Source organism: Fulmarus glacialis, unplaced genomic scaffold, assembly GCF_000690835.1.
Source record: "Fulmarus glacialis isolate BGI_N327 unplaced genomic scaffold, ASM69083v1 scaffold22978, whole genome shotgun sequence".
Classification (NCBI taxonomy): Eukaryota; Metazoa; Chordata; class Aves; order Procellariiformes; family Procellariidae; genus Fulmarus; species Fulmarus glacialis.
In genome coordinates, this window is record NW_009230447.1 from 5,868 (window position 1) to 33,512 (window position 27,645).

The 27,645-nt window shown below is 42.0% G+C and overlaps 1 protein-coding gene across 1 annotated transcript; it reads right to left on the reverse strand.

Moving 5' to 3' along the window:
- On the reverse strand, nt 1–27,645 carry RFX8 (RFX family member 8, lacking RFX DNA binding domain). The gene is made up of 16 exons (XM_009584235.1): nt 27,635–27,645; nt 26,233–26,356; nt 23,438–23,499; nt 21,848–21,934; nt 19,931–19,954; nt 17,851–17,886; nt 16,253–16,316; nt 15,111–15,239; nt 14,948–15,025; nt 14,317–14,430; nt 13,525–13,675; nt 12,040–12,098; nt 7,431–7,587; nt 5,513–5,607; nt 3,663–3,777; nt 1–260 (listed from the first exon to the last, which is right to left on the reverse strand). Exons 1-16 carry the CDS (start codon nt 27,643–27,645, stop codon nt 1–3), a joined length of 1,566 nt encoding a protein of 521 aa, XP_009582530.1.

Consider the following 27,645-nt stretch of genomic DNA (forward strand, 5'->3'; position numbering starts at 1 on the left):
TCAGAACTCTGGAAAAACGTTGCTTAATCCGAAGTTACTCTGGCTCTGCATCAAAGTTATGAGAGCTGTCTGTGGAGCATTGCCTTGAGGTTGCTCCTCTGCAAAATAGCCCCAGAGATGGCTGGGCTCATAAACCCACAGAACGGGGGACTCCTTTTGCTTTGCGACCCAGAAACTTTCATCTCCCTCCTCCTCTATATAGGACAGGAAAATGTGAGCCACAAAATCCATGAGTAGCAAATTAAACAAATGCCAGGATCCTAGGTTTAAAGAAAAACAAAAATAATTTTAATAACCTCTTCATTTGCCTATCTTCATGATGGGTTCTTTTTTGAAGAGCTTCATTATAGTAGTGGGCTAGACAAAGTAGCAGACTGGCACTCATCAAATAGTACTTACAAAATTATGCACTTCCAAATATCATAGCAAAATAGGCACCAACTGCAGATTTTAAACATAAGCAAAAGCCTTTTCCCCTTATTTTAGCTAGAGAGGAAAGTGTACTTGTGTTTATTCGCTTTCCTGTTCAATTTCTTCCCCCACAGTCACTGTTACCACAAGGCTTATCAACAACCACGTATCATCCCCATTCTCCCCTCGGACAGATAAATCATTCCACCTTCTCCCAAGCAAACCCATCTGTATGTCTTGTATCTATGACATGGCCTACCTTGCAGCTTGGGGCATAACTGCTAAAAGCCAAAAAGACTCACTGAGGCCATTGACTTTTGAATCATACCTTGGTTGAAAGCCCTTATGGTAAAGAATAGGTCTTCTTCTATGCCATAAATCTGTGTAGGAATTCATCAAGCAATTCATAACCTCTGCATCCCACAAACATGTTTACATGGACGTCAACAAGGAGATACCACAATTTATATGAACGACCAAAGTTTACAGAGCTTTAAAAATGAAAAATACTGCCTCTTTTGATGTTATATGTATTTGAGAAGCTGCTGCTTCTGCTATTTGTCCTTTTGTGCATCTTTAAATTATAGCAAAGTAAGTGGAAGTACTTGTTTATCTCTGGGACAAGGAAAGGGACTTTTATACTTGGAGTTCAAACTATACAGACCTGATGCTAGTAGTCCATGAGCGTTTCTAACAGTCTTACAGGTGTTTTCAATACATTCAATAAGAGGAAGCATGAAACGAAAGCTACCACTCCAGTTGTCCCTTGGGATAATACAGAGGGACACAGTTTTGAAGAGGGAGTAGGTTGAAGCAGCTTGCTTGCAGAAGAGGAATGCACAGGTCACTGTCCAGCTAGCGTGGCTCAGCGATACATCCCTGACTGCCTCGGGAGGGAGACCGGTAAGGAAATGCAGGCGTACCAGCACCAGACGTGAAGCTCTGTGATGGAGGTATGTAGAGGCACATTTGCTGGAGAGGAGGTGGAGCTGAAAGAGCTGTAGAGGTCCCATTAGCCCTGACTGCTGTACCACGCTTGTTCCTTGCTGCCTTGCAGCGGGGGCAACTGCACGATCACACTTGGGCATCACCCATGTGGAAGCTGGGCTGGAAAAGGGTAAAAGCCAATCCTAAATTCAGAGGTGTGAGTATGCAAGTATATTATGTGTGCCAGGTGTGCCAAGCTCTGAGGCAAGAGCCCCAGAAAGAAGTAAATTTGGGTTTGGTTACTGCTATGTGGTTTATTTTACGGAGAGGCACACTGCATTAACATTTCCCTAGGTAATTGTGTTTCTTCAGTGTGGATGCTACATATTTTGCCTTGCAGGATGCCCTCCATTCCTGCAGGAAATGCTGAGATTTAAGAAATTTCTGAAAAGCAATGACCTGGAGTACAGAACTTTTACACCAGATGGCTTGTTAACGTAACAGCTTCAGCCTTCCCCACTAAAACTCGAAATCCTACCGGAATAGAAACATGGGCTACATGATAGGTCATATAGCCCAAATCTTAAAGAACCAAGAGTATGAAGAAAGAAGATAATAATGATCAAATGAATTGCAGCATCACAGAGAAAGATGAAAAGACATTTTTTAACTCTCTCATATGTGAGAATAAATTCAATCTTAGTGTTACTGAAGTATTTATAACTAGTTTAAGGAGGGCTCAGCAGAGGAAGGGATGCTCTCCATCAGTTGTGTGCCCAACCACCAGCAACTGCAGAACAGGGAGGCAATTCATTAAACTCTTCTTGTGGTGGAAAGAGGGAAGAGGATTTCATCATCATGGGGAATTTCAATAAACATTATGCTTCCAGTGCTGTTCTTGGAATTCATTCCTAATTTCCTCATTGCCCAAAATATTGCATGTAACATTGGAGAGTTTTGTGCAGAACTCCTCTGGAGAGAGAGAAAGGAATGATTATTTTATTATTACTGTAGTGCAGCAGCCGGTGGACAAGGGACTCTACTGTGCTATGTTCCCCGCAGACACAGAACAAAACTGTGATCCCGCTCCAGAGAGTTTGCAATCTAAATATAAGGCAAAAGGTAGCAGCTAGATGTGGAAAAGGGGTGTGCACATACATGCACAAACACGGACATTAGCAGGGGAAGAATACTGAAGAATACAAAAGGCAACAACCTTAACATACCCCTTTGTTATGTCTTTGTAGGAAACACATGAAAGTACGGTTTTGAAGGGGAATTTCAAAGAAGATAATGAGGTTTTCTTTGGCTATTTGTGCGAAGCCCATCCAACAGAAGAGGAAAAAATATGAAGGTGCTCCTTTGAAAATCTAAAAAGCAGTTCTTACAGTTTGGGGTCAGATGCTACTCACAGGACATGGTGCATTTCTGCAGAATGAATAATAGGGAGCGAGCCTCTAAAAGGCTTTACAAATGAAGAGAAAGGCAGGTAGGGTTGATGCAATATAGAAATGGAAGAGACTGAACTGATTCAAGATGTGGTTGTACCACTTCAAGCCACTTTGAGTGAACGTGACTGCACAGTCCCTTTGCTTCTCTTGCCTTGCACTGGTGTGGGATGGATTTGATGCTTGACAGCTCAGAGCCCTAAAAGAGAGAGAAAACTAACCCAGCTATTCAGTCAGTTTAACACCTTAAACAGGATTGCTGCTGGCTAGGCAAGCACTTATGTCAGTGTAAGGCATAGGGAAAAGGAGCATATAGCTGTTGTCAGAAGAACTAACTGCCTTTTTGGCAAGTAGTTATCGCAGTGGCTCTGCTCTGGCTGTATTATACAGAAAGAACCTGAAGGACTGGGAGCTATCACTTGAGAGAGCCGGAGTTTTTATGGTTTGGGGTATTAGTGGCACCAGCTCTCCATCACACCCTTCTGCTGGGGTGTGCAGCTCTTGTAGGGAGGGAGAGCAGAGGCTCACACCTCAGGCTGCTGTTCCCCATATTTCCACAGACAAATGATGGCTTCTGCAGAAAGTCCTGCCCTTCCCACCATCTCCAGCTGCACGGTCCTACTTTCCTCCCTTCTGCTCATCCTAGAGTTTGGATCAGAAAACAAATCTGGTTGAAAACTAACTATTTCATTTCCCTGACCTGGCTAGCTACATCACCACGCAAATGGTGCTGCTTGGTGCAAGGAAGGGAGTAGGAAGAAGTGATGCCCCGATTGACTTTAGCACGAATTTATGTCCGTTAAAATGATCTGGTGCTTCTGCCATCTCAGGGCAGAAAGTGGTCTATCAGATGAGAGTCACAAAGATCCTACTTACCAAAGCTGTCTGCATAGTTGAGGGTCATAGCCTTGCTTACTGCACTCAGTAAGAAGTTCCATCTCAACTGGAAATCCGATGCTAGTTTTCTAAACTCCTCTTTACTCCTGCTTGGCTGCAGATAGAGAAAAAAATTGCTTTATGATAAAGTTGGTTAAAAGAATTCCTTATTGTGTTGCAGAGCATTTCCCTGTACAAACTGCATACAAAGGTGGAACGAGCAGGTTTTTTTGTTAGAATCCTAAAATAACAGGTTGAAAGGGATCTTTGGACATCATCTAGTCCAACCTCTTGCTCAAAGCATGGCCAGCTTTGTTCAGGCCTGGTCCAGCCAAGTTCTGAATACCTCCAGGATGGAGATTCCACAGCCTTTCCAGGTAACCTCTTCCTGTGCTTAACTACTCATATGGTAATATTTTGTTCTTTTTATCTACTTGAAATTTTCTTTGCTGCAACTTGTGTCTATTGCCTTATGCCCTATAACTGTCAACGCCCAGGAAAAGTTCTGCTCCATTTTCTCTATACCATCCCATGAGGTAGCTGAGGGTTCTATGAGATGAAGGCACCACAGAACTGCAAAGTACTATTCTTAATTTAAAAAAAAAAAAAAAGGAAATAATCAAGCTAAAGAAGTGCAGTTTACCCTGCTTCTTCAGAAAGGGGAAAAAAAAAAGACTTTAACCACTGCCAAGACCCAAATTAATTGGTGTCCTGGTTTCAGCTGGGATAGAGTTAATTTTCTTCCCAGTAGCTGGTATAGTGCTGTGTTTTGCTTTTAGTATGAGGATAATGTTGGTAACACACTGATGTTTTAAGTAGTTGCTAAGTAGTGCTTACATGGTCAAGGACTTTTCAGCTTCCCATGCTCTGCCAGGTGCACAAGAAGCTGGGAGGGAGCATAGCCAGGACAGCTGACCCAACTGGCCAACGGGGTATTCCATACCATATGACGTCATGCTCAGTATATAAAACTGGGGGAAGAAGAAGGAAAGGGGGACATTCGGAGTGATAGCGTTTGTCTTCCCAAGTAATCATTACACGTGATGGAGCCCTGCTTTCCTGGAGATGGCTGAACACCTGCCTGCCGATGGGAAGTAGGGAATGAATTCCTTGTTTTGCTTTGCTTGCGTGCACAGCTTGTGCTTTACCTATTAAACTGTCTTTATCTCAGCCCATGAGTTTTCTCACTTTTAGTCTTCCGATTCTCTCCCCCATCCCACTGGGGGGAGTGAGCGAGCGGCTGGGTGGGGCTTAGTTGCCGGCTGGGGTTAAACCATGACAATTGGTCTGGCAACCAACCAAATGCAGTGGTGCTGTCAAGGTACTGCTAATTCCGGATCAGTGATGGAACAGGGGTGGCAGAGTTGGTAACGTATGGGAAGGTGCATATGTGAGGATGATCATACTTGAATCCTTCACAAGAGGTAGAGACATTGTGCTAGAAATTATCACTCTCCTACCACCTGCTAGAAGTCAACAGTTTCATGAATCAATGATTTCAGGAATCATGAAGTGTTCTTTTCATTTTTACTAACATTTTTCTTATGAATTTTGGTTTATTAGGGACTGTGTAATATATGTGTCTATGAAATGAGAGCAGATACTCAAACCGCCCGAGTGGATATATGCACAGAAATATGCTTGTAGTTGTTTGCACAGATGGAATTTTTGTATGACAATTAATTCCCCCTTTTTCTGCAGCATGCATAAGTTGTATTTATGCAAATCTGCAGTCTGGTCAGGTTGCTAGTGTACAATGTAGCTCATGCAGACTAGTGACAGTCAGCATGTAGCGGGATAAATGATGTGATCACTCTTTCTTCTCTGAAATTATTAAATTAATTTTATACCTGAATGACAAAAGCCTGAAGATTTGAAGACACACAGTTCAGGAGAACCCGAATATCTGTGGAAGGTGCCAGCAAAGACATTAAGTCATTCAAACCTATGAGATACAGAAGGGAGATCATTACTTGAAGTGATTGGCTTGCTTTTTGGTTTGTTTCTTCAGTTCTTAGCTTTTTTTCTTTTATCTTTAGCTTAAAATATATTAAGACATCTGTTTATAGCATTATGATTATATTAATCCTTTAGTGAGGAATAGTACCCTACTTTGAAATCAGTCAGAATTCATATTTATATCCATTTCCACCATATCTACACTGACCTAGTCATCATAGCAAGAATAAACACTTCAAATGCAAAAGCTGGAATTTGGTTATATGCAATACCAACTTACTTATCTGAGCTTTTATGTGGTTGACAAAAAAATCTTGTTTATCTGTTAAGGGGGAGAAAACAGTTTTAAAACAATAACAGAAAATACAGAATATTCTGTAGACCATCAGAAATGTAAATTATATTGCCAAATACCAATGCAGCTGTTCCCCCAAAAGCTTGGAGCCGACCACCCAGTGCCAGGCAGTACAACGCTACTGCACCTCTCTGAATTTATACCCTTCAAGAAGGCATATCGATAGGGTCTGTGAAACCTTGCTTATTATAAATAACAATTTGGAAAAGCACCGAAAACAGAGAATGCAATAAATCCCCCTTGGAAAGAATACGACCATCATTAATGTAACGAGCAAATGCAATAAAAGCATTCTGCTCAGTGTTTTTGATTTTAAGCCATACATAAATATTATTTAAATGGTTCTCCTGATGGTTCTGTGAAGAAGGTAAATTATTATTCCTCCTGAAAGCAGCCACGGACAGGCTGTGGCGTATCCCTTGTCAGCGAGGGAGTCAGTGGCGGGCCAGGAACAAAGAGCTGAGGTTTCCCCCATCAGTTCTGTGCACAGCCTCATCCAACTTGCACATCTCTTGCTAATAATTTAAATGGCAGCCCATTAATCTAAAAATTAACTTGCCATTATGTTCCCATCCTTTTTCATTAAGCTGGCAAATGCATTATGTCATGGCTGCATACAAACTGTGTATTTTATTGTTTACAGCAGCACATCGACCCCACAGGCCACAATACAACGAAAGGACACAAAAGCTGAAAGGCCAACAGTCCTTGTCCAGGTCAGCATACAATATGTTAAAATCTGGCCACAATAAATGATTTTGTGTACTTCGATTAATAACAGAGGAAAATGCGAAATGCAACTCTTGGAAACTTCTTTTTTGTCAAAGAAAACAATAAAAAATGAATATCCCTGTTTGTCAGACTTCTAGAAGATACATTATTTAGTAACACAAACCCCACTCCTGCTGCCGCAGAAAGCTTTAAGAGAGAGTCAGAACGGAAAGCCTTTCATTCTTAACCTTTAAAGTTAAAAGGATAATATTACATGCTGCATTCTCATTTTTATTGGCTCTTTTCCAGTCCTTCGGGTTACGGCAAGACTGTAATTCCCATTAGGGCAGATGCCATGGATAAACAGGAGGAAATGCTGGAGCTTTAACGATGGCAAGCAAGGGCTTCAGTGGTGTCCTGGTTCCGGCTGGGACAGAGTTAACTCTCTTCCCAGTAGCTTGGGGGGTGGGCTGTGTTTTTCTGTCATTGTTGTTGTTCTCATTGTTATTATTACTGCTCTACTTTGTTTTATTTCAATTATTAAACTGTTTTTATCTCAACCCGGGAGTTTTCCTACTTGTGCCCTCCCGATTCTCTCCCCCATCCCACCAGATTACTCTTCCAATTCTCTCCCCGTCCCACTGGGGGGGGGGGGGGTGAGCGAGCGGCTGCGTGGGGTTTATTTGCTGGCTGGGGTTAAACCACGACAAGTGGGTAGACAAAACATAGCAAAAAAATATTACATTTGAGTTCTATGTCATTCTGCAGCTCCTCCCGACTCCTGAGCTTCTTTTGAAAGAGGTTTCCAGGCACATCCAGAAATCCCTGATCGATGACAGCATGCAAGTCTGATCGCAGAACAGTGACTTTGCTGTTGCTGTTCAAGACTGTTCTCATTGTCTATAGAGAATAAGAAAACAGTTAATGCCTTTCATTTTCTCAAGCCCTTAACTCAGTCAAAAAGCTTCCCTTATTCAATACTAGACTTTATATAACCAGTCTCCAAACTGGGGCGGGGGGGGGAGGTGGAAATCAAAGGAGATGAATCTTAAGTTGTCTTCAAGAGGTTTTTGTTCTGGGAGATATTCTCTTCAATGACACTCTGTGTTGTTGTCTGCGATGGAGCAGACAAGGCTAACATGCTTGAAGTATCTGGGCAATTGCCTGGACAATTGGTTTTGCCTAGAGTTACTATAGTTACACCAAATAATGGTGTTTTGTCTAAAACATGGAATGGTGTATCAGGGCCGACTTTCCCTCGATGTTATCTGTCCTTAGTACATGTTTCAATTAAATTCAAAGGCAAGTTTTCTCAAGTTGCCCAAACCTTTGAGAAAGTAAAAATAACATTAGAAATATGGCGTTAGTTAAAATAATATTAGTTGGGATTTTATCCCATTTATCTGCTTATGAGTCATTTGTGAATGCATCTGCCTTCTTATTTTTCCCAAAAAGTATTACTCGCATAGATATTGCAAACAATTTTCAGCCTAACATTTGATCCTCATCTCTTCACTTCTCTTTTAATTAATTGCTAATATCACATAGTATTGCTTCAGATTCTTGATGAAATGATGAGAACAGTGAAGGAAATTAAATCTGAATCCCTTAAAATTTGTTAATCCATATATTTAGTCTCTCACTTCCACGCTGAAATCAGTAGGATCCTAAAGCCTTTGTTGAATTTTGGGCTTCTATATGAATAATCCATGTCCAGTTGGGCCTTCCAGAGGAAAAATATTTTTTTAAAATTCAGAAAAACTTCAGGCTTCATAAACATTTTAACAAACCCCATTCACCAGGTGCTTACCATGACCCCACAAGCAGGAGTGAATGCAGCTGACCATTTTGGTCAAGCCTTGGAACAGGCTGCCCAGGGAAGTGGTTGAGTCACCATCCCTGGAAGTATTTAAAAGTCATGTAGATGAGGCGCTTAGGGCCATGGTTTAGTGGGCATGGTGGTGTTGGGTTGACAGTTGTACTCGATGACCTTAGAGGTCTTTTCCAACCTTAATGATTCTATGATTCTATGATTTGTTTGCAAACATAATTCCCAATCTAGCAATTTTTCTTTTTCATCATTCTGCTAGCTTTACTGAAATACCAAAAGCACTCTGATTCTCACTCGGTAATCCCCTTCAGCTAAGTTAAAGAAAAGTCTTTTTCCTTATTTTACTTGGAGCTTCCAGTGCCAGAAGAAGAGCTGCTGCTTGCAACAAGAACACACGACCCAAAGGCTGGGAACTACCAGGGGCAGTATCTTCAGTACACCACTAGCACCCGACTCCATGCCCCAGTGCTTTAGACTGGTCCCTTTAGCTATTGCACTTCACTACACTGAATATAATTCTCTAAAAGACTGAGAGCCAGCTCTGACAACACTTAAATACAGCTTACCAGAGGCAGGAATCAGCCCCAGGAAATAACAAGCATCATATTCACATTCCTTTCTCGCAGGGAATTTGCACCTTTTTATGCTCTAATTACTTCTGCATGTCCAGGTAGCAGCTGTCAGCCTGCTTTATCTACACATGATGGGAAAGTTACTTTTTTTTTCTTTTGAATGCTGACCCTGCCAAAATTGTTCCTCTTTTCTCACCAGGTGGCTAAATTATTGCAAAGTACTCTACAAGGGACGGTGCGGTTACACCGTTCAGAGGCTGCAGCTGCACAGCTCCTCCGTAGTACTTCTCATCAGGAGCACCCTCACCTGCTTTGACCATCAGTCTCTAGTTGAAATTCCAGGTGCATTTTAGACAGAGAAAACTGAGAAGGATGGTTAGAAATATCAAATTACTCCTATGTGAGAAGATGAGATAAATTTCAGCTTCGGATAGAACTAACTGAGGAAGGATGTGATGGAGGTTTGCAGGGAGAATTTAATGAAGAAGGGTAGAAATTTTAAAATAATAAAAGAAAGTATTTTTTCACACAACAAATAATCAAACCCTGGAACTCACTACCTCAAGATGTTGTGGATGCCAAAATCAAGCTATTAAATACCAAGATGTGGATATAAGCTTCATCTCAGATTGCTGGAAGCCAGGAGAATACAATGAAGGAGGAGTGAGGTATCACTTTCTCTACTCACACCCACTTCACATGAGCATCTGATGAGGGCCACCAGAGGAAACGGGATACGAGTCCACACAAGCCTAGGATCGGGTCTGACTAAAACACTCAGCGGTCCTTTCTGAGGGACGTCCACCTCCCCATGAAGCATCTGCGTGTTTCTCACAAGCTGAAAATTTTAAACACCCGTGGTGTTCAGCTAACCATTTTCTGGTGTGCGTTGGACAGGGGGATGCATTTGCAGGAGAATGTTTAGCCGGTATTTGTGTCCTGCCCTGTTTTGCTATGTCCAAGTATCCATGGCTTTGGCAAGATCTCTAACAGAAGTTGTAATAGAGGCTATGTGACCGCTGAAAGACTATGGGGATGCTCATTTACAAGACTTACATGATTTCACTTACTGAAACTATTGTTTTTAAATTCTGATGGGACTAATCATCAGGTACACTGGAACTCCTTTGCCCTTCCTTTGTATTTTAAAGAGGCTCTAGAGAAGGTGCAAACATCATTTACTTGTGAGAACAGTGCCAAGAGCTCGTTAGCACGAACAAGAACCAGGCTCAGAATGTGCCTGGCTGTAAGCGTAGATCTGACCCGGATTCTCAGGTCTGGGAGGTTCACTTTGTGCCGGTTAAGCAGCGTAAAGGGGACGTAGAGCAGCCAGAGGCTGCCGCTAGAGAATTCCCCCCAACTAGGCTGAAATTCTCTTGCCCTAAATCTTGAGGGTGTAAATTCAATGTTGACTCTGCAGCTTTTCTGCGTGTTAGGAATAGGCATGGAAGAAGCAAAAAGCTACAACCAGCCCCTTGACATCATGGCTGGAGCACAAGAAGAATGATGTAAAGTCTGAGTGCGCAAATCAAATGCAAATGACTGGGAATAGCTGGCACTTGCAGTCTTGCTGGATCACGTTCTTCGATGCATAAGCCGCACTGTTTAGAAGCACATGAAGCTGAGCTTTTCAAGTATTCAGTATCTCCGAGGGCTGCTGCAGTAAATGGGAACTGCGAGTGCTCAGCTCCTCACAGAAGTCAACCTTCTGCCTATGTTAGTGCACCCATGCATGTTTGTGCATTATTATTATTATTATTTTTTAAAACTTTTTAAAAGTAAGTGAGGTGCATCTTTTATATGTTGCTGGTGATGAAGTTTTCCCATAAAGAAAAGCTACATTTACTAAGGAAGAACTTGACACTGCTGTGCAGTGCAAGAAACCACAGTTCCCTTCCTTTCTCCCCTTTATTTTGGGGACACAGTGTAGTGATTTAAGCCAGGCGGCATGTTGGGAAAATCTTGTACTTGCTGTTTGAGGAAGAGGAGACAATATACCACCTGTTCTCTTCTACTTTCTTCTCCATTTGTGACCTATCTGTTCTGTCGTGGCCTGGACCACCTCAAAACCTAGGGTTTTGGAAGTATCCAAGGACACCAATGGAAGGAAGGCTGCAGGGAGGGTACAGCCCCTCATAATAATGCGGCCCTGAATAAGTACAGGCTAATGAAACAATTTACTTCACAGTGTTCAAAGGGTTAAAAATGCAGCTCCTGGATGCATCTCCTTTGTCACCGTAGCTGAGAAGAATGATACTGTAGAGCAAAAAGCAGGCAGAGATACTAATTCTTAGAGAGATTTTTGTCTCTTTCTTCCCCAGGAAAAAAGCCAGTCTGAGCGAGTTCCTCCTCAGGAAAAATGTTCAGAGGATGCTTCCTTACAGCACTCCTTCCAACACTGTCCGGTCAGAGGATGGAGAAGATTTTGCCAGCTGGGATCCATGGAAAAGGTGAGAGTGTTGTGCCCTTATAGACCTCACACCCTGCCCCCTGACCACGCAGCTTCTCTGCAGCCGGCATATTAGTCATTTCATTCATTAGTCACTGCTGCTGCAGTGCTCATCAGAGTGATCAGGATGCTACTCAAAACCAGTTTTAGAACAACTCCAGCATGTGCTATCTGACTGGCTTTTGCATGGCTGAGCGAAGATACTGGAAACTGTCGTCTGAACCTTCCAGCTACTGTGATGTTCTCCTCTCCATGGGGGACCGTTGACCATATCTCAGAGGCTTTCACAAATCCATAGGGAGGAAAAGGCCCCCTCAGTGTGGGAAGAGGTGGGTAGGAGGGTGAGCATGATTTGGACCACGGTCAGTATACAGCTAAGAACACCTGAGCTGCTGCTGTTGTCCTACAATGGAGCACCTCATAGATGGTCCAAACTGCAGATGGGCTTCTTGAGTGAATGAGATGCCCAGCTTTTTTGTTTCACGGATTTTGGAACATACCTTGGCCATGTTAGAAAGGTCTGTCTTTCTCCTGAGTCTATTTATAAACACTGTAACTTCTGTTAAAGAAAAAGAGGCAGATGTTTCATATCATTAATATTTTACAGTCTAAAAGACGTTAATGAAGACAGATCTTTTGAGTTAGAAGGTAGATCCCTAGGGGAGCAATCGGCTAACGGAGGGCACAGCGGGGGCACTGAGCCAGCATTATGGGCTGGGGACCCTCGCAGTTTAAAGCTTGCAAGCAGAAGCTGCCCAAGTCACACCCTTAGCTCACTGCAAATCTGTTAACCCATAATACACAGGAAAAATACTCTTAATATTTTTTACATTAAACCATACTTAAACCATAGTTTAAGTGACTGAAAGTAATATTAATTCTAAACTTCCTATATTTTGATTAGAGTTTACATTTCCACTTTGTGCATCTATAATTCTGCAGCACTGTTAATAGGAGTTGGTTTCTTTGGTGCTATTTTCTTCTGTTTATAATGTGTTGTAATTATGCCACGCATGGTCCAAGAATATCTTTTTTAAGAATAAAATTTAAAATAACTGATTCATAGTTACAGGAAAATCGAGTATAAAGCAACTTAAACTTCTGTAGACAGGCAATTGTTTCCAAGTGAAAATTTCTGTTTCTCTGAAGTTTGTACAATCCAGAAAGACCAGGATGCATATACAAAGGGTCGCAGCTGAATAATTACATATACTTCCATGCACATACATGTTAAAAACACGTTACTAAGTTTGCTCTGTCAAGCATTCAAATGTAAGAAATGCCAGAATTAGGACTGTCTACAAGTCTTCCTTGAGCATATGAATGCTAATACAATCCTTTGTCTACACAGGAGCCGGAGCCCTGCTTTGCCACTGAGGATTTGGTCTTCACTCAATGAGCAACTGAGCTACGTTATGTTTTAGTCAGAATCCTCAGCATCATATATAAATATATGCATGTATGTACGTACATATTTACAAACACACACACATGCACACACCTTTGTATAGCACAGATTTTTTCAAATCCTCCTCTAATGACAGAGTCATAGTTTCCCTGTGGGACTATGGCTTTTTTCCCTTTATATTGAACTGCGCTATAGCCAGTAATTAATTTATCTGCATAAAACCACTTGCAAGGTGAAGAGACAGAACAATACCTAAATTTCAGAGGGCAGACTGCATATTATTCAGTCATCTACACAGCCAAAGCAATCATGGCAAGAGACAGATCTTTAAAAAGATTCAGGTACACTTTAATTTACCATGAATTGGGAATAATTTTGGCTCGAATTTGTTCTCACACATTATCTGAGACTATTTATTTTTAACTGTATCCCAACTAACTCTAGTCCTCACTACTATCGAAGTTACATCAGCTAAAAAAGTTTTTAAAATCATTTCTGTAGGAGTCTTGTAACACAATCTTCTCTGCAGTTTAAGCAAAGATTATTTTATGAAAATCTCTTGATTACTCAAACATACCTTTAGATTTGGATGTTTGGAGCGGTAATGGAAACTCTTCCAAAGCATTAAGCAGCCAAAGTTCAACATTTTTACTGAACAATCTGATTGACTTCATGTGTTGCACGGGCACCTCCTCCAGGAAATCGTGAAGTAGGATGTTCTCCATTTCCTAGAATACAAATTCATGGAGCTGCACATAATTAGTGTACTACAGATATTTACAGCAGCATGAAACAAAATTGTATTGATAGTTTAAATGTAAATGTAAAGAAGCCCATTTTTTTCTTCCAATCAAGCAATAGCTAAGCTACGTTTATTAGCAGAAGGAAAAAGATCCTAACAATAAACGTCGTTTCCTGAATTAATTACTAGATGCTACTTAAGACCTGCTGTAAACAAGCAGCAAATTACTTTGATCAGAAACCTGCATATTTCTATGTGGAATGTCACTGAGAAATGTAGTAGTGTTCTCAAAGTAAAAATAACTCTCGTAATTTGGAAAACAGTTATCAGTCGAAATTTCAGTCACATAACCTCATGCCAGAACAACAGACGACGTTTATAACGGCATACTCCATTGATATTAGGGACTTTCAAAGGAATATATAGCCGCAAAATGGAAGTTATCTCAAATTCCACTGGCTCCTTTCAAAACCCATACTGTGCTGCCTCAGAAGAAGCCAAAGAAATGACCTGAGGTACGAAGGAAAATCCCATTGTGGAGCACAGCTGGCCCTTCTCAGGCAGAACTACCAAAAAGACACAAACACATAATAACATAATTACAACAAACAAGTGCGTCTACAGTACCTTGAATAGCTGCCTATCATAGCTTTTGAACAGCTGGCATACATCTGGCAAGGACATAAGTGCTATTCTTTCAGGCTGCAGAGACCTCCAGAATGACATGATACAGTCTTCCACCTGTCGCACAAAGTCCTTTATGAATTTTCACTGATTTTACACTTGTGAAATGTGAAGCGTAATTCAGCAAAACAGCACACAGAAGCACAGAAGCAAAAGAATAACCGTGGAGCTGGGCTCTTTGCCTGGCCCCATCCTGGCCGGGCTCCAGCCTAAGTGGAAGCATCCTGGGGCAACAAGCTGAACCTCACAAGGCAGCGTAAGAAAGAGGAGAGAAAGAATTGTGCCACAGATATGCGGATATAATGAAAGAGATGTATCCATGGCCTTGTGTTTTGTGCTGGGCTCAGACCTGTTGGTACGCCAGGAGTGCTCAGGACACGCCGACAAACTCAGATCCTCGGAGCATGTTGTGTTAATTAAGAATTCCCGAATGATTTGACTGAAAGTTCCTTTTGTCTATAAATGATCATCTACCTTAGATCAAACCGTCAAGTAAATAAGCTACACAGAAACAATTTTATCCCTAGAGTTGTTTGCTGTCGTCAGAATGAGTGTTATTAAAGCAAAGGCATACCTTGTCAAGCTCGCTCTTTCTCACCATATGTAAAATATCGTGACAATGGCTGTAGTACTCATTGGCAAGCAGTACAACCTGCAGAAGGTGACCAAAAAGAGGGTACAAAAAGATCACACAGGCAAAGAGCTAACTCGCTTGATGGCCAAATACTTGAACGTACCATTTCGTAGGGGTATTTCTTCCCTAGCTCTTGTTCCCAAAGATAGAATCTGCTGAATTCAGGCCAAGGGTACTGAAATCTCTCTTGTTCAGTCTTCAGATAAATGACAGATGGAGAACAGTGCAAATTCTTGCTCTCGATGCATCAGAATTTATTTTGAACAATAAAAAAAAAGATCACAATTATCTTGTCAGTTCTGTTAAAGATGCTAAGTACTTTCTTGAAATTGTATAACATGAGTTTTTAATAAGATGTTTTTCTTCAGAGGAGTGCTTGTCCTTTTTTTTAGAAAGTAGGGGTGGATGAAAGAAACAAGCATGGCTGACTAAATATTTAAATCCTAAACAGTACACAAATTTCTTTTCAAAACCAGTGACTATTTAATGCTATACATATCTTCCACATATATTTTCTATAGCACTCATGTCACAGTTGTAACCTTCTAAATACGGCTGCAGACAGTTGGCTCTGCTGTCGGGGTGACGGCACATTTCTCATCAGCTGTCATTACATCCACTTCAGAGCACTCATTACCGCACCCGAGTGCTCCGTAAAAATAAGACAGACATCCAGTCTCCCCTGTTTTCCTCACTGTGGTCCACAGAAGTTTGTTGCTCGTGCTCTGCTGGCTGCCTTCCCCCAGCCCCGCTGTCAAGCCGTCCCATGACGGCACGCTTATGGGAGAACTGCCACTGGGTAGCCTCGCATCTGCCTTTTTCGGTGAGCAGGGGTTGCGCTCTTTTTTCTTAATCATTTCCTAGCAAATACGTATCGTGCCAATAAACTCTGAGCGCATTGAAAAGACACCGGCTCGGCAGCGTGAGGGTCTGTTACCGTGGGCCTCAGGCAAGGAAGGCTGTGCCCCACTAACTCCCCTAATATTCAAAACCTGGGCTGTCAGCCACAATTTCCGCTCTCAGCACAGATAAAATTATTTGAGCCGACGTTAAGACAACAAAAATATTTAGCTACCAGGTGAAATAAGAGTGGGGAAAGTAAGCGTCTAATGAGATTATGCAGACAAAGATTATGTTGAAGAAGATGATGGGTTAACTGCGTTTCATCAGAACGTATTATATAGCAGTTCTAATTAAACACACAGATAGACATTTTGTTGTAAGTCTAATGTATCCAAAACTCACTGTTCTTTTTTTTTGGCTCTTGCTCTTGTAACCAGCTGCATCTCCATAACTGCAGGCATTTCCACTGTGGTAAAATATACAACAGAAAAAAAAACTTTAAAAAGCTCACCAATTTATTCTGTATTTAGTAAGAAAATGAGCTCAAACTGGATAGAGTGCGCTAGGTTGGAGCATTGTGTTTGGGAAACAAACCCCGCTCTCTTTCCTGTCATTCAGATTTTCTAACAAGTCTGAAGACCAATTTCTTAATTTTAAGATAAAATGAACCACTCATTATAAAGATGACAAGGTAATTAGCCATTTAACAGTGCAATGTCTTCCAACTTCTTGCACCAAAATCGTGGGTTTGTATTTGTAGCTGCAGTTCATTTGGAATGATAATAATAATTATAAACATGCAAATAATGAAAGCATAATCATCCTTGTGCTTTGATTTCACAGTAATTACATTTTCTGCACCCTATATCAGTCTAGATGGCATTTTGTTTCTGACTTTCCCCCATTTACTTTGCAAGCCTACTGTGATGTTCCACACGGTCAGAATTCAGCTGGACCTGCAAAGGCTTGGCCACTGGCTTTTGGCTGAAAAGCCAGGGGTGCAGGCACAACAGGCTGCTTTCTTCCTTTACCGTCTCCTACCTCTCTCCCGGCCCGTTTTGCTGAGGCTAATCCTACAGGAGGGAGAGGCAATGTTGCTAGTAAAAGGGACGTGCTGTGAGAGCTGGATTCCTCCAGTCAAGCCCCCATCTGCTGCTGACACCTGCTCGCTGTCTGTGAAGGCATTTCAAACTCCGGCGTCCTTTTGGACTCGGCTATTTTGAAGGGTGACAGGCAGGCGCTTTGTAGAAAATGTGCTTCCACTGGTGACTGCCAACCCTCAGGCTATCTAATCAGATCCTGGCTGCTGGGTTTCACTGCTGTGATGTATTATAAACCAGGGTACCGCCATACGTCCTGAAGGGACAAAATGTAACAGCTTATCTGCTTGGAAACTCAAGCCGCTGAAAATGCCTCCTCTCGTTTCTCTGCTGTCCGCAGGACTGACCCTTGCCACCTGAAAAATTACCGTTCCCTCTGCCAGTACTCTGCCAGGGAGGCGGTGCTCCGGCGAAATAACTAAACTGGCTGCCCAGGACAGGGCACGGCGTTCATGTCAGGTATGTTTGGCAACGCTATTGACTCGTTTTCCCAGACATTTTAGAGTCGGTGGCTGGACAAAGGGAAGAATGTGGAAGCAGAGATGTTTCATAACGCTTCTTTCAAATGGGTCCTTCCTGCGGATTTCTAAAGACTGTGAAACAAAATTAATGACTATTTTCCAGCTCCTGCTCTCCCCGAGAAGGCGGCCAGCTCTATCTTCTGCTGCTGCTGCTATGGCAACACGTATCAGCATCCCTCTCCTCCAGTGGGCTGGCTCCGGCGGCGGGCTGGCTCCCCGCTCCCCCCCACGCAGGGACGGGAGGTGCGAGAAGGGGTGCTGCGTGGGTCCTCCCGCGCCCCAGCAGCCAGCCGGGAGCTCGGTGAAGATTCAGTGCGACTACCTACGGAAAGCTAACATCTATGCGCTCCCGCTGTTAGCAAAGGGGGTTCGGACTCACCCGGTGCCCGCAGAGGTGCTCGGCTGCCAGGCAGAGCTGCTCGCTTCCCCCGGAGAGCGGTGCCTGGGTAAAGGCAGGACACACAAAGGAGGAGGTGGGTGGGAGAAGGGGAAAACGGGTGACAGCAAAATCACAGGGAGTTTCACCATGTCTCTGGCGGAGTTTGGATGATGCTATGGGGTGGGAACTAGAGCTAAAACGGGAAATACAATGGTGGGGATGACAAAAAGACTAACAGAGGAGGCGAACGGGAAGGACAAAGGAAAAATGAAAGGAGGGAGGGTGGTGGATGTGCATGGTGCTGACTGTCAGATTACATTGAGATTAGAAAAACTAATTTAATAGAATCATATCAGGGGTTTTTTTATTAAAAATTCATGGGTTCGCTTCACTAGAAAGTCAGAAGCCTAAACGTTCCCTATTACTAGAACCATAAAGCAACTCTTACAAAGCCAGAACTCAGTGGCATTTTTTAAACACTGCCATACTCCAAGCCTCCTTGATCTGCCACAGCAAGTACCATTTTAGGGAGAGCTTGTCCTCAAAGGTCCCATTCCTAGAGGTTACCCTATTGTAACACAAATCAGTAAAATACCAGATTCCCTTAAATCTCCGCAATACGTTTGGAAACCTCATTGGGTACAGTTGTGTTTATTTATGCTACTTTCGCAACATCATCATCAGAGTTGCAGTACACATATCTCCAAAAAATCCAAGATTCCTAAATGAACCAACTCACAGGTGCTGTATAAGAGCATCCTCATCACTCCAACTCAGACACATCCGAGGCCTCGCTATCAAAATGCAAATGCCTTTTTTGTAGTCAAAGGCAAACCAATAAAATCTTACTGCCATTCCTATTACACCAACAAGCAAAGCTCCCAACCTGCCAGAGCCTTCACGGGCCCAGCACCATGTCAAATGCCCACTATCATAATATGGCCAAGAAATATTCTTTTCAGTAATTAGAGAGAGTGGATCATAGTTTTGAAACCACCCCTTTCTTCACCAACCCGCAGGTTGGGTGAATGTCTTGGTCTCTCAACTGGGCTCCCGTCTCCATCTTCCCCTCGGGTAGATGCACCAGAAAAAACATCTGCCTGTTGGACTCTGTTCAGGCACGGGAGGGAGCAATAGTTATTTAGGACACTTTCCTACTCAAACAGACATCCTCTATCTCTGCCAGAGGGAAGTGGCAACAAGCCAGAGAAGTATATCCCATTAGCTGGGTCTTGTCCACAGACCACATCTGGACTGCACTGAAATGGTATATTAAAAATCTTCTTCCCTATAATTTGGAAATTTCCACACCAACACACTCTCAAAAATTGAGATGTTATGGGTCAAATATCCCTGCTGCAATTATACGATTACCTCTGCGAGAACAAAATTTGTTGTTGCAGGTAGAAAAGTCTTCAAGTTTTCACTACTCTTTTTCTAAATTTCAATTTTCTAATTAAAAAAAAAAATCTAGAATTTGCCATTGCTGGTTTTATCAACTTCATTGGATCATGAAAAATTAATTCTGATTTCAAAAAGTACTGAGCCCTACTGAGAGGACAGTATCTTGATGTGTTCCTATTTATTTGCAAAGAATGTACAACACTCTGAAAACAGATGGAAACAAACTCGCTTATTTGGTCGAAGCTGCTGCTTATTTTGTATGTGGCCCAATTTTTTTTTTTTTGGAGTTGTGCTACTCATGCTTCTCTGGCTGTGTTTTGTGCTTTTTTACTGCTTTCTCTCCATTTTTTCCTGCTGTCCTTTATCAAACACTAAGAAGTATCTGTGACACCCGGCCGCCCAGGTGTTGCGGGTGTGCACGTTGGCTTGGGACAGGGACGCGTGGCTGCATTTAGAGTGGAAGCTGTTCTGATTTCAGCTGTCGGGCTTCACATAACAGCTTGCTGACTTCTTGTAACTGTCTTAAATGAAGGAAGCGTCAGACAAGATAATTTCTATTGCAATTAGAAAGATGATCTTTCTCTGAATACGATCTTTATATTTTGATTTTTTTTTTTAGATCTGAAAAGTTATCCCAAGAAACTATATCAAGATCACTAGATGGCTGGTTGATGGCAGCCCTTTCCCTGGAATACACCTCCTTTTCCTTGGTTTGACCAAATTAAATACAGTTTTTTAGGAGTAGGTGTCCAGGCAGGCACTTCTGGCAGCTGGTGGAGAAGGAGAGGGAGGCCTGCAGCCAGTGCAGCAGCTCGCCTGTGGTTAAGCATGGGCAATAGCGTGTTCCCCAGCTGATCAGGGAACATGGCTTGTTTCCATGAGGGGGGGCAAGGACACAAGCTGCGCTGGCACACGCGGTGCTTCTGGCTCCCGGCAGTGGCTAAGGGCTTTGTTTCTGCACCTGGCCTGGACTTAGCCAACGTTGTTTCTTTGGTTCCTCCTACTTTTTGTGATTTTTCAGCATGTTGCTACGCTGGGAGGGAAAAAAGCAACAATTCAAATTGTTCGGTTCTCTCTCTCATCTCTTCTATGACCAGAACTAGCAGCTCTCCTACTACGCCCAGCGAGATTGCTGCTTTCAAGTGACGCTGCAAGGAAACACCTTTCTTTCCCTGAAGAAGAAATACCAGCAGAGAGGCAGCCACAGACTGCAATGTGCCTTGAACAGTGGCCAAGACCTTTCCTCGTTACAGACATCAAATCTTAGGCCTCTTCTGGTTATACTGGGTGCACGGGTAGCGAGGGATATCACTTCAGTAAGGGAAACGAGCCTCTAGTTGCCTATGAATAATTTGTTTCATCTCACAACAACCGATTGCCACTTGATCATCTGCAGAACCTGATCCTCTGCCCTGACCCATTCTTTACTGTTGCCACTCGATGGGCTTCTGCAACATTACTCTGCTGTAAAACCCATGGGGAAGGGCAATAAACCTATGGGTATAATTTTTCCGTTCTCTCGCAGAGCATGCATTCAACTAAGTGACTATCATGTAAAATATCACAGACACTGAAACAGCTTTCTTCATCACCAGAATATCTGGATGCTTAATAGGTTGACTTGTATCCCTCTAACATTCATGCTACAGAAAAATGCTCTATTTCCATTTTAAAGAATGGAAACCAAAGTACAGAATTTATCCGTATACACATTAAAGTCAGGTACAAGTCTGTAAGAGAGTGAGGATATGAGCCTGGTCTCCAAAGGCCAAGGCATAGGCTGCACCTATTTCCCTTCTGTGCATTTAAAAGGAGTGTAAAACTGCTAAGGGGTGGCAGCATTTCCCTTCCTTTTTTTCTGGGCAGAAACGCAAGCCTGTGGTTTGTTTATCTCAGCCATGAGCTTTACCATGAGAACTCTTCCTCGCCTGCCTACAACTGGAACGTGCTCATGTCTACAGTTTAGTCTGCCAAAGTATCTTACGTTCATCAATCATTTTCAGACTTTCAATTTTTGCAATCAATTTATACTCGTCTTATACATTTTCTCGTTGTTGTTTCCTTAAAAGAGGTGATTTTAAAAACTGAAATTTTAAAACAAAGTGAAGGAAGTATTTTCAAAGTAATATGCCTCATTGTTTCAAGTAGTAAAAAACCCCAGATAACATGATTGCATGTAGGACTCTTCAAAAGAGTGCATTTATACTTTAATACGTCTCTTCAGCCTATTGTTTAATACGGAAGGTGCTACACTATCATGAAGCAATTGTCAATATGTTTATTTGAGCTCCCATTTAAAGTCTCGGTATATTAAGCTCCTCTTTTAGGTTTGGCATGAGTTCCCTGCTCTTAAGATCTACATGGATAAAATGTCCAATTCCAGGAAGTCTGATTAGGCAGTGCATGTTTTCAAAATGGAACTTCTCTATTAGGGCACAGCGCTTAATGGCACAGCACTTTTATAGTGTGCATAATAATAAGAAAAATATAACACCGTTGTCAATGTTCAACAGATGATTTACAGACTTTTATATACAGACAATATATAGACTGTCATGTGACATTTTAGATTAAAGCATTTAAAAAAACAAACCTGTGATAATTTTTTTCAGAGAGAAGAGAGCAATAACGTGCATAAAAGGAAGAGTCCTTCTTGATAGCTATTCCATCATAATGATACCTAGAAAATAAAAAAAAATTATGAACTGACAAGCATATGATTTTCAACAAGTCAGGAAATAATTCATATTCCTCCTTTGAAAGCAGATGATCATCCTACTTAAACAAGAAAAGACCAAGTAAAAAAAGCTACGTTTGTTTCTTTAAATTTTGTTGAAAATGTATTTTCCCCGATAGAAGATAATTGCACAAACTCTTTACAAACTCTTTTTAACAGTTTTTGCCCTGGAATGATACTTTTTTCTAAATGAACAAACATAAGCTGGTGCATGGGGTGCAACAGATTTGTACAGGACACTTAGTGAAGTCAGGGACCGGAGTCCCAGCTGATAGAGGACCCCATATCCTCCAGGAAGTTGAAGGATTTAGTGCAATTGTTCCGCAGCCATTTACGGTAGCCTAGGGATAGGGTGGCCCGTCGGAGGTCATGGCAAGCTAAACCCCAAGAAACCCACCAGACCTTCTCTAAGGTTTATCCCAACCTCGGCGAGCAGCAGAGTCGCCATCCCTGCTACCCAGGCGCTACCAGCTGGCTCTTGCCAGGCGGGGTCACTGGGAAGCCAGGGGAGCCGTGCAGTGGTTTCGGGCCACCAGCAGCCAGCAGAGGGTAACCTTCTGCTGATGGGAAGAGAGAGCATGGAGGCTGGGGGCTATCACGCACCGTCCCAAATCCTGCCAGCTATGAGGAGAAGCCTGGGAGTGTCTGCGGTGAGGCACTCCCAAAATAAAGGATCTCGCCGGATCAAGCTGATAGCAAGTCCAGACTAGTGGAGAAAAGTCGCAGATCAAGTAAGGGCATGTCAGTCTCAAAGCCAGTACTTGACAGCTACTCAAAATGCTTGTAAAATTACTGTGTCTCAATGCCCTTAAAACATCCCAGTCTGGATGCTCAGTGTGTTTAAAAGTTCATGGAACCCATGAAAGGGTATCAAACTCTCTCTGCTCGAGAAGAAGAAAGGGAAGGGAAAAGAAAGGACATGCAGGAGGAGGATCTGAGGTGGTCTGATTTAAATGGTTTTAAACTGTTTACAACATTTCCATTGACGACCGGTACATGCTGGGTCACTCCACAGATATGTGCAAGGATGGAAAGCACAACACAGACATTAATCACGGCTGCCACCCCCGTGCATCCCGGAGCCAGGCTTTCCTGACCCGCTGTCTCAAGAGCTCTGAGTAACGTTGTGATGTCTGGCAGATGCCTCATGCAAGCCATGCTGTAAAAGCTATTACAACTCAAAGTGCTAATTTTTTAAAAACCAATCTGATCTGGAATTCATGCCGTACCAAAGCAGCTCTGACGTGGTGATTTTCGTGGAATTAACTCTATTTTAATGTACTTGGTGATATCACGAATAACTCTGGATCTTGCGATATATTGCAGACTTGCAACCAACAATTCAGCTGCTGTATTACAGTGCTGGAGGTGAACATTCAGCCATTTAAAAATTTTATTAGAACAGTTATAAATAATATTTTTAAACAAAGGTAGCAAAACCAATACCTGGTACTCCCTCTTGTGCCCAGCCTTCTTGTCCCCAGACCTGGGAAAACTAACCGAATAAGCTAAAAAAACAAACAGAAAATTAGAGATACTAGGTAAATTCATTCTAAAATGCAAAAACGTATCTGCTACATTTTTTTCTCCTTAATCACTTCTTTTGCTTTCCATCATTTGCAGGCTAATACCTGTCTTACATACCTCTCAAATGGTAACTGTTGAACTGAACTCAGTCAGGCTTTTGTGGATCGAAATCTAAGTAATTTAAGGGATTACCTCCCTCAGGTAGGAAATGTTAGACTAGTCTGTTTTACCTTGCACTGAAACACAGTCAGTGCACACACCGGGAGACCACCCGCAGCCAGGTGGGTATATCAGCTATAGGGGAACTCGACGGTGCCGAGATTCTCCAGTACTCTGCCAGACCTGCAAGCCTTGCTCATTCGAGTAAGACTTACTCACACAAGGGACTTCGCCTACCCACTCACTCTTGCAAGGAGTACTTGCAGGATAGGGCCTGACTTATCTGTTTTAAAAGGACCTGAATCATCAAGCTGCAAAGCAACCTTTTGACCACCCCGGTGGTAAATGTGAACTGAGGTCACGCAGCATGTCAAGGTTAGGCCCTACAGAGTAATAAGATACTGTCAGGGTAATAATCCACTGCACCATGATTATTCTGCATGAGCTGTCTTGTGAAGACAGAGACTAACCCAGGACAGCTGGAGCTAACATTCCCTATATAGCAGGAACAGAGGATCGAGTACTCAATGTTAGTGAGAAGTGAGGGGAGCCTCTACTCAGCAGGGCAAAGTTTGGACTCTGTGCAAAGTACGCTTTGCTGGTCCAAAGGCCCGCTAAAGGACACATTTCCCCAACTCACACTAACATGCACCTCCAGTTTTAACGGTGTTGGAACGGTCCTGTTCTTTGCACGTTTCTGCGTGCACCCACCCCAGCTGCTCTCTTCCTCAAGCTGGTATTTTAGCATAATCCCATTTTCCTAAAAGGACAGCTGAAACTGGGGCTTCTGTGGCATGAGACACGTTACTTCTTCCCACTGCCTCTTCTACAGAGACAGCGGTGTATTTGGGCAGAGGGATAGGGCAGGTGAGATTAGTAGTGTCTTAAATCATCACAGTTTGATTCACACGGGGTTCGTGTGACTGCAAAAAGTCTTTACAGTCCACACGCATGTAATCCAGTCAGGTTACTACAGCTTGATGAATTATTAATATCTCAGCCCATTAGCTAACTAATTACATGTGCATCTCTAGTTCAAACCAGCGTTGCTGCAATTCCTGCCCTCCTCAGCCTCTTGCTGCATGGTCCCACCTCCTGCTGCAGAAGGACAGACCATTTCAAGCCATTGGGGAGCTGCACCCCAGCTTGCTCTCTTGGGATGTGTTAACTTGCACCGTAATGCACTGGGTCGGTTAAGGCTGTGAGCAAACACTTGCAAGCACCAACCTATAGCAGCTATGGCTCATCAGCTAAGCTCTTCTGCGTGACCAGGCTCATGCTTCATCCATGCCTGTCCCAACTTAAAAGTAAAGTGCATTAACTTAAACCGCAAGAAGGCTTGGCTTACAGGTGGTAACTCAATCATGCTGGAGCACCTGATGGGATTAATCTTACCTACGTGGTTACAAGGTAGAGGTGTCTAAGCTAGTCGCTGCAGACTCTGTAGTCAGTGGAGAAAAACAGGCGGTTCCGGAGCACATTTCATCTGAGCTGCCTCATTTAGGGTGAGAGGTGTCATATGTAACTACTTATTTCTCTCCATTGACTACCAAGAGATTTTAAGGTGACTAGCTTCACAGCAGAAATCTACCCCGAGACAGGCAAATTCTATACATGGGCTTGGCTGATGGGTGACGATCCATTAAACTATGGTAATAAATCATGCTGGATCATTCACTCGAACCTTAATTTTAAGTAAGAGTGATTTAACTTACCCAGTAAAAAAATTAGATTCAACTGAATTGAGATAAATGATCAGTAAAATGAGGTTTTCTGCACAAATGAAATTTATTTCAGGCACAACTTTTACTTAAATTATTTTGGTTTTGTGTTAAAAAAATGCTTAGTAGCTCCTACCGTGGGCACTAATAGAATAATATTAGCGGTAAAAATAGGGAATTCTGAACAAAAAGTCTTGAGCAACAAATAATCACAAGGCATTCTATCTTCCTTAAAGTGTTAAATAAGGTGAATAGCTATGAGTGTTTGTTGCAGTTGGGATTTCTAAGTGGTAATTGCTCTGATGGTTGTATCAACCTCCATATATTAGAAAAGCGGAACTGTTCAAAGGAGGTTGGGTTTTACATCTGCATTTGTTTTGCTTGGATGATTCTGTAACAACTTTTTTAGGCTGTGTTTGGAGAAAAATCTCCCCAAGCACACTTAAAAAGGAAAATATAAAATTATGTAACAACCAAAGGGGTCTTTTAAGGACAGAAGAATCTTTCCTCAGGACAAGTTTATTAACCTTGTGCTGTTTACCCTGGTAAAGCTTTCTAAAATACATTGGCAAAAGAAATCTTTGCTAGTGTAACGTGCACCTGTTCCCTGAAGAAAATAAATTCCATCACAGACAATACTCTTTCCTCTAGTATAACTGTGTCTATATGAGGGCTTACCAGAAATATATTAGAAAAGACACAAGAATAATATATTGCATATTCATTCTTCTCTGTTATTTAATCTCTTTTGATATGCAGTGTGTGTATTTGATCATCAGATTTTCTGTTTAGGTATCTCTGCTTCTTATCTGATATATCCTATCTACTCTGTACCTTTCCAAAGGTGGCTGAGTTTACTTGATACTTGGAATTTGGACTGCAGCTTTCCATATACAATTCATATAGTAGCCAACGGGGTACAGTGCATCCTTCACACAAATAGAAATTATCAGCTATCCTTTAAAACAAAAACATCAGTTGGTTTCTGTCAGAATTAGAGGAAAGAATGGTTAGCTTGTGATTTTAATAGCTCATCAGATTTACAGTGAACTCTGTAGTAATTACTCCAATTTTATAGAAGCACAGAATCAAAAAAAGAGCTACTACTTTTATGTTAATCTGTATTCTGGAGAAAAAAATGATGCATTTTCATATATATACATATATATATATTCTATGTATGGTTTTAACTTTTTAAATTCTACTTTCCAAAGTGTATGAGACGTCATGTGAGACTCTGCTAAGAAATCAACTAGATCTCATTGTTTTTAATAAAAGAATGCAACTTAGTAATATTATTATAACATTAACACCAATACAGAAAGTATTAGCATCTCTCCTAGTTACATCAAAGGATGTAACTTTGATCTAATTATAAAGATCTCCACTATACCAAAGATGATAACATGAGCATTTTCCCATCTAAAATGTGCAATATGGTGTTTTGGGATGAGGAGTGCACAAACTATGAAGGACTAAATTCTGTTCTCATACAACCTCACTGAATTTAGCACAAGTTTAATAAGAGAACAGAATTTTAATTTACAGTTACTATGTGACAGAACCCCCAGGACTGAAACTGGTTAAGGTGTTTAAATACTCATCCTTTGGCCATATCCCTTACTCATCCTACTTATCAGAATAGCCATAGTCAAGTAAATGCAACTACTTGTGTGAATAAGGTGAGGAAGACGTGAACTTGGTTACTTATTAGCCTAAAGTATTACCTTTACCAGAAAAAAAAGACCTTTAATTATGAGATAATGCCAATGGTTTCGATGTCAGAAGATAATAGCCTCCTGCAGTACAAATACAGGAGCAAAGCTGGAGCAAAGAAGCAGAGAGACTAATTTTCAAAGCATGACACACTGATTGTATGACAGTGTTTTCTTACTGTGACTCTGCTTCCGTTATGCCAAATGATTTATGCATATTTAATTAACTTATCAGCTGAATGCTAGTGCAGCACAGTGCCAGCTATTCACTGTGTCTTTACTGATAATCGAGTTGGTTGGGAAAGCAGACTTTTCATAATCACCAGGTGAGATAAGCCTGTTGGATTTTAAATCAACATCCTCTCTTTTATTAGTAGCCCGATTTCAGGCGAACCAGTGTTTATCTTTCTGTATTAGCTGTATTGGCAGTAGACAGTGGATAAGGTCTTCAGCAAACTGGCTTGCTAGAACAGACTGAGCAAGAAGATGATCGCTGTACAGTCTGACGATGTCTACCTCACCTTTTATTCAT

What these genes read in the sequence shown, in the direction of transcription:
- RFX8 (XM_009584235.1), bottom strand. An exon ending in TGTATTCCAGGGAAAGGGCT is followed by an intron (nt 17,887 to 19,930) that starts GCCATCAACCAG and finishes GGAAGCGAGCAG; the next exon opens with CTCTGCCTGGCAGCCGAGCA. An exon ending in TTCAGGCTTTTGTCATTCAG is followed by an intron (nt 3,778 to 5,512) that starts GTATAAAATTAA and finishes CTCTATCTGCAG; the next exon opens with CCAAGCAGGAGTAAAGAGGA.